We start from the raw sequence: 14,196 nt of genomic DNA on the forward strand, positions 1-14,196 counted from the left end.
CTGTTGTGTTGATTCAGTGAACTCCCCAAATCCATGGTTCTCTTTACGGAAATGGTTTAATTTTTTTTGGAACGGAGGTCATTTCAGCGTTGTAAGTAATAGTTGATCTGTCACAATTAATATTGTTTCCCTCCATCCTTAGAAAGAGCTAGATGTTGAGTTTCTGTTGTGAGCTTAGAAGTACATTTAGTTTCTGTAGAGTTTTGAATATAGAAAGCATTCTGAAACCATGAAACACCCTGTATTTTTTTTAAGGATTTTGTTATTTTAATTAAAACTCTGCCTTAGTTTCTACTTTAATAGTAATGGTAGCTAACATTGAGTAACACTTCAATGCTGTCTGTGTATCATCCGTAGTGTTCTTGGTCACTGAATCCTGACAGTTTTCTTAAGAAGGGGTGGTGGTGCTTTTACCGAGTGGCGCCCAAGGGTCAATGAGATGAAGTGACATGCTCATGTCCACACAGCTAACAAACGGCAAAGCTGGCATGTCCCTCTGGGCCTAACATGATCATGCGGTTATTTCACCATACTCCCCCTCAGTAGCTTCCTTTTAGTCATAATGCCAAAATTGGAATGGATGCAGAAGTTTGAAATTTGAGCTTTTGGTTCCTTTTATAGATGGGACATGCATCACAAGAGATTGATGTTCAGTTTTGTTGGTTGACTTTAGAGGCACAAATCCTCTGCCGTGTGACATTGGGACGGGCCGGGACTCTAGGTGGAGGTTGCTGTATGATGTCTATCAGTATTTTCTGCCCGAGAATGACCTCAGCCAGGAGGGTTTGCTAAAGCATCTGCAGAGGATGGCAGAGGTGCCTCAGGTGAAGGCCAATGCAATCAAGGTAAATCTGGTTCTTATCATTTGTGTGGCCGAGGCTGTGGCCCTATTGTCAGAGTCGAGAAAGGAAGAAGCTACCAGGAGCTTCTTCCTTTACTGTTCCTTGGTCTTTCTGGGATTCTCACTTTATTCTCTTTCATTCTGTTATCATATCTATTATGATGTCACTATGCTAGTGATATCCCCAAGTAATGTTGGCTTTTGAGGAGGTGCATGTAAATTATGTTATGTTTTAATTGCTGTCACATACATGACCTGGTAATCTTCAGCTACAGATGGAAGTGATTTTTCTTTGTATTCCCATAACTATTATATAAAAACTTTTGGCAAGTATAAAAGTTATAGTGTCTTTTAAAAAACAAGGAGAAACTGTTTCAGGATATACACATTGTCATTAATATTTACTTATTTATTTATTTAAAAGATTTTTGTTTTTATTTATTTTAGGGAGAGAGAGTGTAGATGTGCATGTGGAGAGAGGAGATGGGTAGAGGGGGGGAGGGAGAGGGACCGGCAGACGTCATGCTGAGTGCAAAGCCCCATGTGGGGCTTGATCTCATGACCTGGAGATCAGGACCTGAGCCAAAACCAAGAGTCAGCTGCTTAACTCACTGAGCCACCCAGGGGCCCCTGACATTAATATTTAAGCCCAAACTCAGAAGTCTCTAACTTGAAGCAGAAGTTTTCTCCGACCTTTGGAAGCCCTGTAAATTCTTGGAATACCAAGTGTGGGGTATGGGCCAGCAGCATTGGTAACACCTGCGAGTTTGTTAGAATTGTAGACTCTTTGGCTCTACCTGACCTACTGAATCAGAAGTTGCATTTTGAGGGCCCCAGGTGATTCCTATGCATATTAAAATTTGAGATTCATGCTATAGATGATTTTTGTGGAGGGCAGGATTTATGTCTTAAAAAGTACTTGATAGCAGTCTGATAATATAGAAGTTCATCCTTCAGTCTAATGGTTTATGGGTATAGTTTTTCTAGACTACTCTGATTCTTCTAGAAGGTTGATAGTTTACCAGATTTTATAGGAAGCAGTGGCCTTCGTGATTAGCCTAGGCCCTCAGTCTGTTGCAGAGCAAGATCTCATTTTGTCGTCTTGTCACCTAGGATGTCATGGTCATATGCTAAGAAGGAGCCTTACACAAGAAAACTCATTGTGCTTATTCACAAATTTGGAAGCTCTTTTGGATAAGTTTACCGGTTGCCTTTTTACGTAGAAAATTTTGAAGATCATTTTATTTTATTCTCATGAAGAATGTAAGAATCATATACTTTATAACTTTCAGGGAAGAGTTAGAATTTTGTATGCCAGAGTTGAGGGAAACCCTCGTTGACTAATGAGGGCATGTTGAAAAGAGTCAGAGCCTGTTTAAAGAGGCTTGCCCTGACCAACTTTGGGGCAGTTCAGTCATCAAAAAGAGTAATGATTGGTTATAAGTTTTGAATAAATAAAAATAAGCCCATATATGGGGCGCCTGGGTGGCTCAGTGGGTTAAAGCCTCTGCCTTCGGCTCAGGTCATGATCTCAGGGTCCTGGAATCGAGACTGGCAGGGAGCCTGCTTCCTCCTCTCTCTCTCTGCCTGCCTCTCTGCCTACTTGTGATCTCTGTTTGTCAAATAAATAAATAAAATCTTCAAAAAAAAAAAAAAAAGAATTACATGTGATGACTTTATAAAAAAAAAAAAAGTCCATATAAATACTAACGAAAGGGGGTAAAAAAGAGAAAAAGAAAACTCCTCAGCTGCCAACATTGGAGGAGACTCCTGTACCAAGTTACTCTGGAAATCAATACAGGGGAGGAATTTATGCTGTGTTTTCAGAAAGAGGCCCTGTAATTCATCCTCCTGGATGAGAGAAGGCTCTTGGAAGAGTGCCAGCCAGTAGATGCGGAAGGAATAATAGGATGAGAAAATCACCATATTCCACCCTCAGTGAAATAAGTCAGGCAAGGATCAGCAGGATCAACGACTGCTGGGGAACAGGATAGTCTCAGCATGCTCAGATTAATTCTGTTTGCAAAGGAAAAACTTACTTTTGGAATGGAATGATTTGGTGGTCTTGGTCTTATCTCTATGGTCTGTGGGGTTCACTGATAGTGGGTAGCTGGCCTTATGTGCTCATATGACTCCATCTGACAGCGTCATGACCACCTGTGAAATGTTCTAGCAAAACATGTTTAACCTGAATTCAGTCCACTGGAGTTGCTGTTTATAGGATTTACATGGGGTTAAAGAATAAGTTGGACACCTTGAGCATATCCAGACTGTGGAATGTTCTATAAGGCAACTGCTCTTTTTTTTTTTTTTTTAAAAGATTTTATTTTTATTTTAAGAGAGAGTGTGAGCAGGCGGTGGGGGGTAAGGGCAGAGGAGAGGCCAGAGAGGATCTTAAGCAGCTCCAGCACTGAGTGTGAAGGCCATCGAGGGGCTCAATTTCACAACCATGAGATCACAACCTGAGCTGAAACCAGGAGTTGAAGGCTGAATTGTACCACCTAGGCGCCCTTTAAGATTTTATTTTTAGTAATTTCTGTACCCAACCTGTGACTTGAACTTAGAACCATGAGATCTAGAATCACAGGCTTTACCAACTGAGCCAGCCAGGTGCCCCTGTAAGATAGGTGCTCTGGGGGTGCCTAGGTGGCTCAGCATGTTAAACAACTGACTCTTAATTTCGACTCAGGTCATGATCTCAGGGTTATGAGATTGAGCCCTATATTGGGCTCTGCACTGGGCATGGAGCCTACTTAACATTCTTCTCTCCCTCTCCGCCCCACAATAAAAAAGCAAACAGAAAAAGACAGCTGCTCTTAATCTCTTTAAGAATCATTGGTGGGGGGCGCCTGGGTGGCTCAGTGGGTTAAAGCCTCTGCCTTCGGCTCAGGTCATGATCCCGGGGTCCTGGGATCGAGCCCCACATCGGGCTTTCTGCTCCGCGGGGAGCCTGCTTCCTCCTCTCTCTCACTCTCTGCCTGCCTCTCTGCCTACTTGTGATCTCTGTCTGTCAAATAAATAAATAAAATCTTTAAAAAAAAAAAAAAAAAAAAAAAAAGAATCATTGGTGGGGCACCTGGGTGGCTCATTGAGTTAAAACCTCTCCCTTCCGCTCAGGTCATGATCCCAGGGTCCTGGGATCAAGCCCCACGTAAGGTTCTCTGTTCAGCAGGGAGCCTGCTTCCCCCTTCTCTCTGCCTGCCTCTCTGCCTACTTGTGATCTCTGTCTGTCAAATAAATAGATAAAATCTGGGACGCCTGGGTGGCTCAGTTGGTTAAGCAGCTGCCTTTGGCTCAGGTCATGATCCCAGGGTTCTGGGATCGAGTCCCGCATCAGGCTCCTTGCTCGGCCGGGAGCCTGCTTCTCTCTTTGCCTCTGCCTGCCTCTCTGCCTGCTTGTGTGTACTCTCTCTGGCAAATAAATAAACTCTTAAAAAAAATAGATAAATCCTTAGAAAAAAAAAAGAATCATTAGGTGGGTGGGAGAGAGCGATGGGTAGGACTGTCCTAGATATCGGAGGTAAACAGCATGCATAAAATGGTTGGATTTTGGTTAAGGGGGAAAAAGCTATGAAAGACATTGTAGGGGCATGTTTCTTCTATTACATATATTACCTTCCTAAAAACCACCTTTAAAATGGAAGGTTTTTTTGAATTTATTTTTATGTGAGAGAGAGAGTGAGAGAGAGCATGAGAGGGAAGAAGGTCGGAGGGGAGAAGCAGACTCCCCGTGGAGCTGGGAGCCCAATGCAGGACTCTATCCCGGGACCCCAGGATAGTGACCTGAGCAGAGGGCAGTTGCCTAACCAACTGAGCCACCCGGGTGCCCCTAAAATGGAAGTTTTGAAGTGAAGAACCACGCATAACAACTTGCATGGAATGTTTTCTTATTGCAGAGTCTGTTGACAAAGATAGCTGGGTCCTCTCCACAAGATGTTAATAAACACTTGTCTGTTGGCAGTTCGTAGCTAGTAGTAATAGCTAACATTTGTTGAACACTTACTCTGTGCCAAGCATTGTGCTAAGAACTGAGGAAAGAAGGACTAGGGAGCAAGATAAATGCAGTTCTTGCTGTTGTGTTGTTTACAATCTAGTAGACGACAGGAATTTTTTAAAAATTTTGTCCTGATTAGTGTTTACACTTTATATCTTATTTTACTTAAATTGTTACCATTTGATGCTGTGCAAAATCTTTAGAAGCATATTGTATAAGAACTTGCTTATATTAGCACATATAACTATAACTGTGCAGGACAGTTGTTTGAGAGAGCTAACTGGATTGGTATATATTTTAAACAAGAATTATAATATAATTTAATATCAACTGTAGGTGGGATTATAATAGAATAGCTTTTTAAAAAAAATCTGAACACTAATCACACATTACTTTTGGCTTCAGGTGGTTACCCTAACAGCTAATGATAAGCCAAGCGTTTCCTTTTCCTCTCTCCGAGGACAAGGTGTCATTTATAATGTCATTGTTCGGGATCCACTTCTCAATACATCTGCCGCATATGTTCCTGTTCACACGTACGCTTGCCACTTTGAGGCCAAGGAGGGTAATTGTTCTTCCCTTGGTGAGTATGTGGATTTAAACTTCGAAAATTTCTTCTTTGGCTTTGCAGATTGAGGACAACCAATCCAAAACTTAAGAAGATTAAAAAATGCTTTTGTCTGGTCTTCATTCATTCAGCAAAGGCCTTTTGAGCCCCTCTGTTGTTCCACTCTCTGTTTTAGGCACAGGGATATAGCAGTGGAGGAAACAGACAAAATACCCGCCGTCCTGGAACTTATGTTTTAGCAGGGGCGATGAGACAGACAAGATAAATTTGTAAAATATTCATCATGTGAGAAACTGCTGAGTGCTAAGAAGCAAGCATGAAGTAGGAAAGGTGGGTAATAAGCAAGTGACAGTGAGGGAGGAAGTTTGAGAGCAACGGCCTGAGGTGGAAAAGCTAACCTTTAGGTGGAGACGGGAGGCACAGCGGGGAGCGCTGCCCGCCTTTGGGCAGTAGTGCCTGCAGAGGGAACAAAGACCCTCAGCAGGGAGCCTTGTAGTGTGTTCCACGAACCCGCTGGGAGAAGGGACGCTGGGGGAAGGGGAGAGGTGCAGCCTGCCAGGTCTCGGCTGGGTGGAAGCTCCTATTCAGAGTGAAATAGAAAGGCAGGGAGGGTTGAAGCACAGAGTGCGGTGATCTGGCTCCTGTTTTGATGGGATCACTGGGCTGCTTTTCTGAGAAAAGTCAGGGGCAAGAAGAGGAACAGAGATGGATCAGACTATCTGGTAATTTCCGGTGAGAGAGGACAGTGGTTTGATAGAAAGGACAGTGGTTTGGATAGGATGGTGGTAGTGGAGGTGTGGCAAGAGCATTCTGTGTGTGTGTTTAACATTTTATTCTGAAATAGTTTCACAGAAATGCAAAAACACGAAGAATTTCTATGTAATTTTTACTCATATTCCTCAAATGTGAACATGTTACACTTTGCTTTCTCTTCTTTGTGCTAGCGTGCACGCTCTCCGTATGTATGTGCTCAGATACTACTCTCTCTGAGCCACTTGAGAGTAAGTTGCAGACATAGACATTTTTCCCTTAAATATTTCTATTTTTTTCTTATGTAACCATAGTAAAAATGATCACATTCACAGAAATAACTTTGATGCAGTACTATTATTTAACCTATAGACGTCACTGAATTTCACTAGTTATTCCACTGATGTCCTTTATAAAAAACTGTCACGTGTTACATTTAACTGACTTGTCTCTTTAGTGTTCTGTAATCTGGAACAATTCCTCAGTCTGGTTTTGTCTTTTAAGACCTTGACCTTTTTGAGGAGTATAGGCTGACTTTTTAGAACGTCTTCCAGTTTGGGTATATCTGATGTTTCCTCATGATTAAATTCACATTATGCATTTTTGGTGGGAATACAAAAAAATGATATTGTAACCTTCTTAGGAGGCATTAGATATCTATTTCTCCCATGACTCATGGTGATAACCTTGAATATTTGCTTAGTGTTATGCCCGAGTTTTCGGGTCCGAGAGACCACCAAGGAGCCAAGCACTGATGGGATCACATGAGGGTTTATTTGACCAGCTTAACCTTGGGCCCAAGTATACCCCGCATAGCCGAGTAGGGACTTGGACCCGGAGCTTAGTTAAGGCAGGGGAATTTATGGGTAGTTACAAGAGGCTGGGGGCGAGGAGAGAAAATTTACTAAAGCAGGGTGGGGGTTTCTGGAACCAAAGCAGGGTGGGGCTTCCTGGAACTAAAGTAAAGTAGGGGAAAGTTCAGCCCTTGGGTACAGGGGTCTGAGATGGCTGTACTTATGCTAAGGCTAAACCTGAAGTGGGATGGCCTTAATTTTTCTCGGCCTCCACAGTTAGGGGTGTTTCAAGGGAGTGCTGGGATAAGCCTTCCTGGAGTATGTTCAAGAACAAGTAAGAGGAAAGAAATTGGAGAAGAGTCCAGATAGCACTTTCCAGGAGTTTTGCTCTAAAGAATAAAGTCCATTGTGTTCGGGGACAAGGCTTCCTTCTTCTGCAGTAGAGCTGTATCCCATCTGTCTTCCATTGCCATGCTCAGGATCCTGGAGAGTTACAATGTAGGAAACCCAGGCAGTTATATGTTCTGCATTTTTCGCTGGTAGACTTAACCTAGGTTCCTCTAGGCCCCTTCCCTTGAGCCCATCTACACCAGAGCCTCCCCCAGTCCGAAAGCCCCTCTCCCCTGGGTTTCCATCTCTGTGTGTTAGTTGAGGAGAAAGGGAGCTCTGATCCTATTCCTTCAACTTAGAGTTGACTACTCCTGGTGATGTTGGTCCTATTGTTGCTTTCATTTTCAAGCTTGATGTGTATGAGGACATTTTTCCTGAGGTTGGAGTAGGGAGGAGGTATCCACATTGCCTTTTAATTAAAACCTTGGCCCTACGTATCATAACCTAGGTGATACTGTGATGAATAAAGACTCTACTAGGACTGTCTTCTGTCCTTCAGACCATTCACCCCTTTGTCTTCATTGCCCCCCAAAGTGCCCCTTTTGTCTTGAGAATTGTCTCTAGATTCTACTTCTTATGAAACCTGCCATCTGGTTTTTCCTGTATCATTTTTTCCTGTCCTTTCCTGGTTCTGTGATTGGGGTTTCCATTTAGTTCCTCCTTGTTGTCTGGTATCATGGAAGCAAGCTAACTGTGTGTCTGTTTTTATTGGGTTGGAAGATCTTGCTAACCTTGCTGGAAACTGCCACTAGATTTTCATTAGAAAAACTCAATCCCAGCAGACTCCATGCTTGTGGTATAAAGATTAAATCATAGAACAACAATCAGCCACAGTTCTGAAATAAGCAGAATGTGGTGTCTTATCTTTTGTTTCGTCTTTCTTTTGGGTGCTTTGTTCTCAGAAAAGCTGCTGCGTGGGTATGTATCATGTCCTGCAAATTCTGGTCTTCTGCCTTGTGTTTCTTATTTCAATGCAGGTCTTCCTGGTATCTCTATCTGAGCACTCTTAGGTGTTTTTTTTTTTTAAGATTTTATTTATTTATCTGAGAGAGAGACAGTGAGAGAGAGCATAAGAGGTGAGAAGGTCAGAGGGAGAAGCAGACTTCCCATGTTGCTGGGAGCCTGATGCGGGACTTGATCCTGGGACTCCGGGATCCTGACCTGAGCCCAAGACAGTTGCTTAACCAACTGAGCCACCCAGGCGCCCCCACTCTTAGGTGTTTTATGTGTTTTGATCTATGGTTACATTGTAACATTTTCCACATGAGCTTGTATAGGTGTTTTGTTTTTGTTTTTAGTTCAGGGATTATTTTCTTCTGTTTATCTCAAAGGAGGCATGATGGTGAATTTAGTGTATTTTTCTCTTTGGTTAGTTGTATATTTTGGTTCATGTTATTTATATTTGAGTTGGTGCCTATTAAGGGCCATGAGATTTGGGATTCGTTGGCATCATGAGGTATATTGTGCTTGATTGTTAGTTATAATGTTACATTTTTTTCAGAAGCAATATGTGTAATGAATATAGGCAATGATTTGTTCATGTGTGACTTATGGTCTAGTACATGTTCTTTTATTTTAATGTGAGTTTCAGTTAAGATTTTTTATGGTGAAGAACTTCAAAGAACCTTCATATACTAATTTTTCAGCATTAATGATTTTGATTCATGGTTTGGATTTCAGCTATATACCCACCTGAGTCTTGGCCTCCTAGCGCTCCTTTATTACTGATTTTTTTTTTTAATAGCAAATCTGTGGCCATCATTTTGTTCACAAAATTTCAGTGTGTATGCACATACTGTGTGTATGTGTGTGTGTGTGTGTGTGATATAGGCACAGTAATCACTGACGCAAGTTTCAGTGAAAAATACCAAAGACAATTCCCTAATACCATCAAATTAACAGCCAATATTTACATTTTCCCAGTCATCCCAATTGTTTTTCTGTTTTTTGTTTTTTGTTTTTTTAAATTTGAATCAGGTTTCAGATGATGTCTATACATTGTATTTACTTGGTGTGTCTTTTAAGTCTTTTAATCTGTAGTCCTTTCCATTGCCCTCCTTTCTTCTTGCAGTTTGTGAAGAAATGAAACTATTTTATACACACACAGTTCCCCAAGAATATGTCAACAGTAGTGCTGCATATTTTGTCGGAAGCAGAGATTGTCTGGTTCCTCTTTTGTTATAGTAGTAGCATTGATGGTCATTGCCCACATAAAACAATTTGTTAAGGATGGCGAGGGTATTTCCAAAGTAGGTTTATAATTCATATGCTTATATTTGTACATGATCTATTATAAATTAAAATAAGTGTACATACTATTGTCAGTGCCCTTTGCTTTTTTCATGAAGCTTTGTTCTCGTAATTAAATAAAAGGTTTGGATATATTACCCACTAAATTTTTTATTATTTTTAGGAAGAGTATCAACCAAAGTGTTCTTCACCCTTTTTGCCCTGCTTGGTCTCTTCATTTGTTTTTTTGGACACAGATTCTGGAAAACAGGTATTACTGATGTAGTTGCTGTTTACGTGACTTATGGGTTATTTTGCTTAAATTCTGCTGGGGAATTTGAATTTTAAGGAGGCGAAGCAACTGCTTATCTCTAGCTGTCTTCATAGATTTGTGGCTGGGTTCTTTTCAGTAAAGATTTTACTTAATTTACTTAGTTCAGTAAAGATTTTACGTAGTGCATTTTAATTTTTTCTTTTAGTAATGGATTATAACCTCCTCTTACTAAGAGGGGAACAAAACTGGATTTATTCAGTGAACTTCAATTCCTAGGTCGGCTAGCTGACTAAAAGTAACTGGGGTTGGAAATCAGGACATTTGTGTAAGCATGTGTGGATTTTGACAGTGGTGACTGATGTGGTTTCACATACATCGAGCAGCAGGTCTGTGGTATAGGTATATTGAAATGTCTCCTTAGTCCTGGGAGGTTCAGACTGCAGATAGGAGCTCCACAATCTTCTCTGCGAAACCCATTTGGGGAGTGGGACACAGTAGTTCCCTCTTATCCGTGGGGCATACTTCCCAAGTCTCCTAGTGGATGCCTGAAATACGGATAGTACTTGAACCCTATACATATATATATATATATATTTTTTTTTTCCTATCCATGCATATCTATGATAAAATTTAATTTATAAATTAGGCACAGTAAGAAATTAACAATTAATAATAAATAGAATAATTATGGCAAGATAATAAATAGAATAATTATGGCAAAATATCTTATTGTCTTGCACTTGTGAGATGATAAAATGCCCATACAATGAGATGAAGTGAGGTGTAAGATGCAGGTAAGAATTGTGACATGGTGGGACGCCTGGGTGGCTCAGTTGGTTGGACGACTGCCTTTGGCTCAGGTCATGATCCTGGAGTCCCAGGATCGAGTCCCGCATTGGGCTCCCAGTTCCATGGGGAGTCTGCTTCTCCCTCTGACCTTCTCCTCACTCTCTCAAATAAATAAATAGAATCTTTAAAAAATTTAAAAAAAAATTAAAAAAAAAAAGAATTGTGACATGGTGTTAGGCTATTGTTGACCTTCTGTTGGAACCTCAGAAGGAGGATCATCTGCTTTTGGGCTGTGGGGTAACTGAAGCCATGAGAAGAGAAACCGTGAAGAAGGGGACTACTAGATAAATTATGCTCACTGAATTGATTTGAATTTTAGGGCTGCCCTTTGTGTAACAGTGTTGGCAATCACTAAAAAAAAAAATCCTTATTCATTAACACGAACTATAACAGAGCATCAAGGAAAGAGTGAAAATAATACTGATCTCAGACTTTTTAAACTTGCTTTAATAAATTATGAATTGTGGGGGTGCCTGGGTGGCTCATTTGGTTAAGTGTCTGACTCCTGATCTCACTGTCATGAGTTCAAACTCTGTGTTGGGCTCCATGCTGGGCCTGGAGCCTACTTTAAAAAAAAAAAATTATGAATTGAAATATGCAACCCCTTTATTATTATATTTTCTCCTTGATTGAGTAGAAAATATTCTGAAGAATGTTTAATTCCTCAAAGTATAGAATGATTCTATAGTAAAGAATATAATTGCTTAGCTCTGGGCAAGGTTCCAAAGATATTACTAGGTATTTTAATGGATGAAGAGAATGATTAATTATTCAGCATAGATAAGAAAGGATGAATTAAAGGAAGGTATAGAAATTACTTTAAAAAAATATTTATTTATTTATCTGTCAGAGAGGAAGAGAGAGTGCATGCACAAGCAGGGGGAGCAGCAGGCAGAGGGAGAAGCAGGTTTTCTGTTGAACAAGGAACCCAATGTTGGACTCGATCCCAGGACACTGGGCTCATGACCTGAGCTGAACACCGATGCTTAACAGACTGAGCCACCCAGGCTTCCCAAAAGTCACTTTTTACTTTGAAATATTTTGTTATTTTTCCTTACATTTTATTTTTCTCATGTAACAAATTAAATCTATTGTGTAGTTTCAGATCAGACACAATGACAGAAATATACCATTCTTGTTTTCAGTGGGAAGCACATGTATATTAAAATGAGCTATGAAATTAACAGTTAACGACTTACCAATGATACTGACCTCTATGCAGTGTATCTAATAGTTAATACTTTAATACTGTATTCATTTAATATTTACTCCCAGCCACTTGTAAATTTTTCCTGTCTTTCAGGTGTATCTTTCCTCAGAATGTCCTAATATGTGTGAATTCTGAATGCTTAAGCATGTATTTGTAGGTTTGAAATTTAAATTGCACTGTGAAAAGAATACCTAACCATAACTTCTATTTTTTTTTTCTTTTCTTCTTTTTCTGGTGGTTTGCTACTAGAATTATTTTTCATAGGCTTTATCTTCACGGGTTTCTTCTTCTACATACCAGTTACAAGACTGACACTTCTTACGTATGATGGTAAGTGAAAATAATAGAGTTTGGGAAGAAAGTGGTTGTGTTCATACTCCCCCTTTCTTTCTATAGTTTGAACAGTACTGTGTGTGATAGCTTGTTATGTGTGTAAATAATGAGCCACTTACACTTGAAACAGCTTTTCTGTGCTGCTCATTTAGACTTTCTCTTCTGGAATTTTAATTAATTTATTTATTTGTTTTTAAGACTTTATTTATTTATTTGACAGACAGAGATCACAAGCAGGCAGAGAGGCAGGCAGAGAGAGAGGGGGAAGCAGGTTTTCCGTTAAGCAGGGAGCCCGATGCAGGACTTGATCCCAGGACTCTGGGATCATGACCTGAGCCGAAGGCAGAGGCTTTAACCCACTGCGCCACTCAGGCGCCCCTCTTCTGGATTTTTAATTTGCTTGGTGAATTCCGTGGTACTTAGGGAAGTGAAGGGCTTTGTTGCTGTAGTCCACCTATGTGGTATATTGAAGATATGAGATTTACAACTATCAAAATATTAAGATTTTCTTTATCTTCAAACACAACCCATCCTTCTTTGTCACATTTAGCAGAATGCTTATTGCCCCTTCTTCCTTAGCCCCAATTTAAGGGTTGTGCCACACCTATCACTTGCCCAGGAGGTTTAGCTCACCTGCTGGTTTCTGCAGCTCTGACCAGCCTGTCCTTAGGGAAGGCCTCCCCGTGCTGGAGTCCTGACATTGCCTCAGTGCTTGACCCACAGAAAGGCTAAGGCTTCCTCTGGCAGTGGCATCGTGTGTCTAAGGCATGTGGTAGAAAAAGCTGCCTCTGGTCAAACAGTTCATCTTCTCCTTCCGTGCAGTTCGTCTGATTTTGACAGCCGTCGCTGGAAGCGTTGGTGGGATTCTCCTGGTAGCTGCTTGGTGGCGATTTGGAATCCTCCTGATTTGCATGCTGTGTGTTGGATTAGAGCTGGGCTTCCTCATCTCCTCAGTGACGTTCTTTGCCCTGCTGGGTAGGAGAAGTGTAATGTTTTCTGCGTTCAGTTTACTGTTTGCAAGACCTCGTTTGGGTTCTCTAGGGGCAAATACTGCCCCATCAGGGACTTGGGGCCTTGCCTGTAGAGTTCTGGTAATTTCTATGGATGATATGGCACTTGAGGGAGGGCCAATACAAAGTGACTCATGAGCACTGAAGCCCAGTGTATCCCACAGATGAGCTTGCCACAGCTGTGCTGGCAGCTGGGTTGGGAACCTGGTGCTTCATTCCTGGGTTGTCTTTTATCCTGACCTTCACTCCCACCATCTGCCAGACTACGGGCGTTCTCACATACCTACTAAAGGGTGGCAGCATGGGATGGTTCTGGGGATTTTTTTTTTTTTTTTTTAAGTAATCCAGTTTCTATCAGTTTTAAGAATGTGGTTAACTTGTAATTTAACTATCTTTTGTAGGGTTGGAGAAATTTCCCTTTATCCTTCTAAGGTTCCTCAGCTGGTCTAGTCATTAAATTAACATAAGATAGATTAACAAAAGGACAAATTTAGTTTTGTATGTATAGGAGCCCCTTAAAAATATGGGCCCAAAGGCTGTCCAGCAGCTGAGGCTTCATTGTCATCCTAAGCTAAGGAATGGGGTAGGCGCCTGGGGTTGCAAGGTGGGGAGTGCAAGTCGCAAGCAAAGAAGAGCAGACGTGTGGTAATCAGCTGTTTGCCTTCCCAGGCAGGTGAGCCTCTCAGATAGAATAGTTACCATGCGTAGCTGCTCTCTTTCTGGGTCAGGCTCCCTGTATAAATGCTTGTAGGCAGTTAGTGAAGCAGTTAAAGTTTTTCCTGACTCTGCTGGGTCCTGATTGCCTTCAACTCAAAATAATCCACATGCCGAAGTGTGCATTTTGGAGTGGCACGTTCTCTCCCCTTCTACTTTGCGGTTGTATAAGAACTTAACGTTTCCTGATTGTTGTCAAAAATATTAAAAAAAAAAAGTATTTATATTCTAAGGTACTCT

General features: G+C 41.1%; 1 protein-coding gene across 2 annotated transcripts in view; it reads left to right on the forward strand.

Moving 5' to 3' along the window:
• Nucleotides 1-14,196, forward strand: part of TM7SF3 (transmembrane 7 superfamily member 3) — a 36,220-nt gene that overhangs the window by 16,549 nt on the left and 5,475 nt on the right. For both annotated transcript variants that reach the window (XM_032347602.1, XM_032347603.1), the window contains 5 exons: nt 674-845; nt 5,241-5,418; nt 9,751-9,837; nt 12,149-12,229; nt 13,055-13,207. In XM_032347602.1, coding sequence (XP_032203493.1) covers nt 674-845; nt 5,241-5,418; nt 9,751-9,837; nt 12,149-12,229; nt 13,055-13,207 — 671 coding nt within the window. The remainder of the gene's footprint in view (nt 1-673; nt 846-5,240; nt 5,419-9,750; nt 9,838-12,148; nt 12,230-13,054; nt 13,208-14,196) is intronic.

The sequence above is a fragment of the Mustela erminea genome, chromosome 6 (genome assembly GCF_009829155.1).
Source record: "Mustela erminea isolate mMusErm1 chromosome 6, mMusErm1.Pri, whole genome shotgun sequence".
Classification (NCBI taxonomy): Eukaryota; Metazoa; Chordata; class Mammalia; order Carnivora; family Mustelidae; genus Mustela; species Mustela erminea.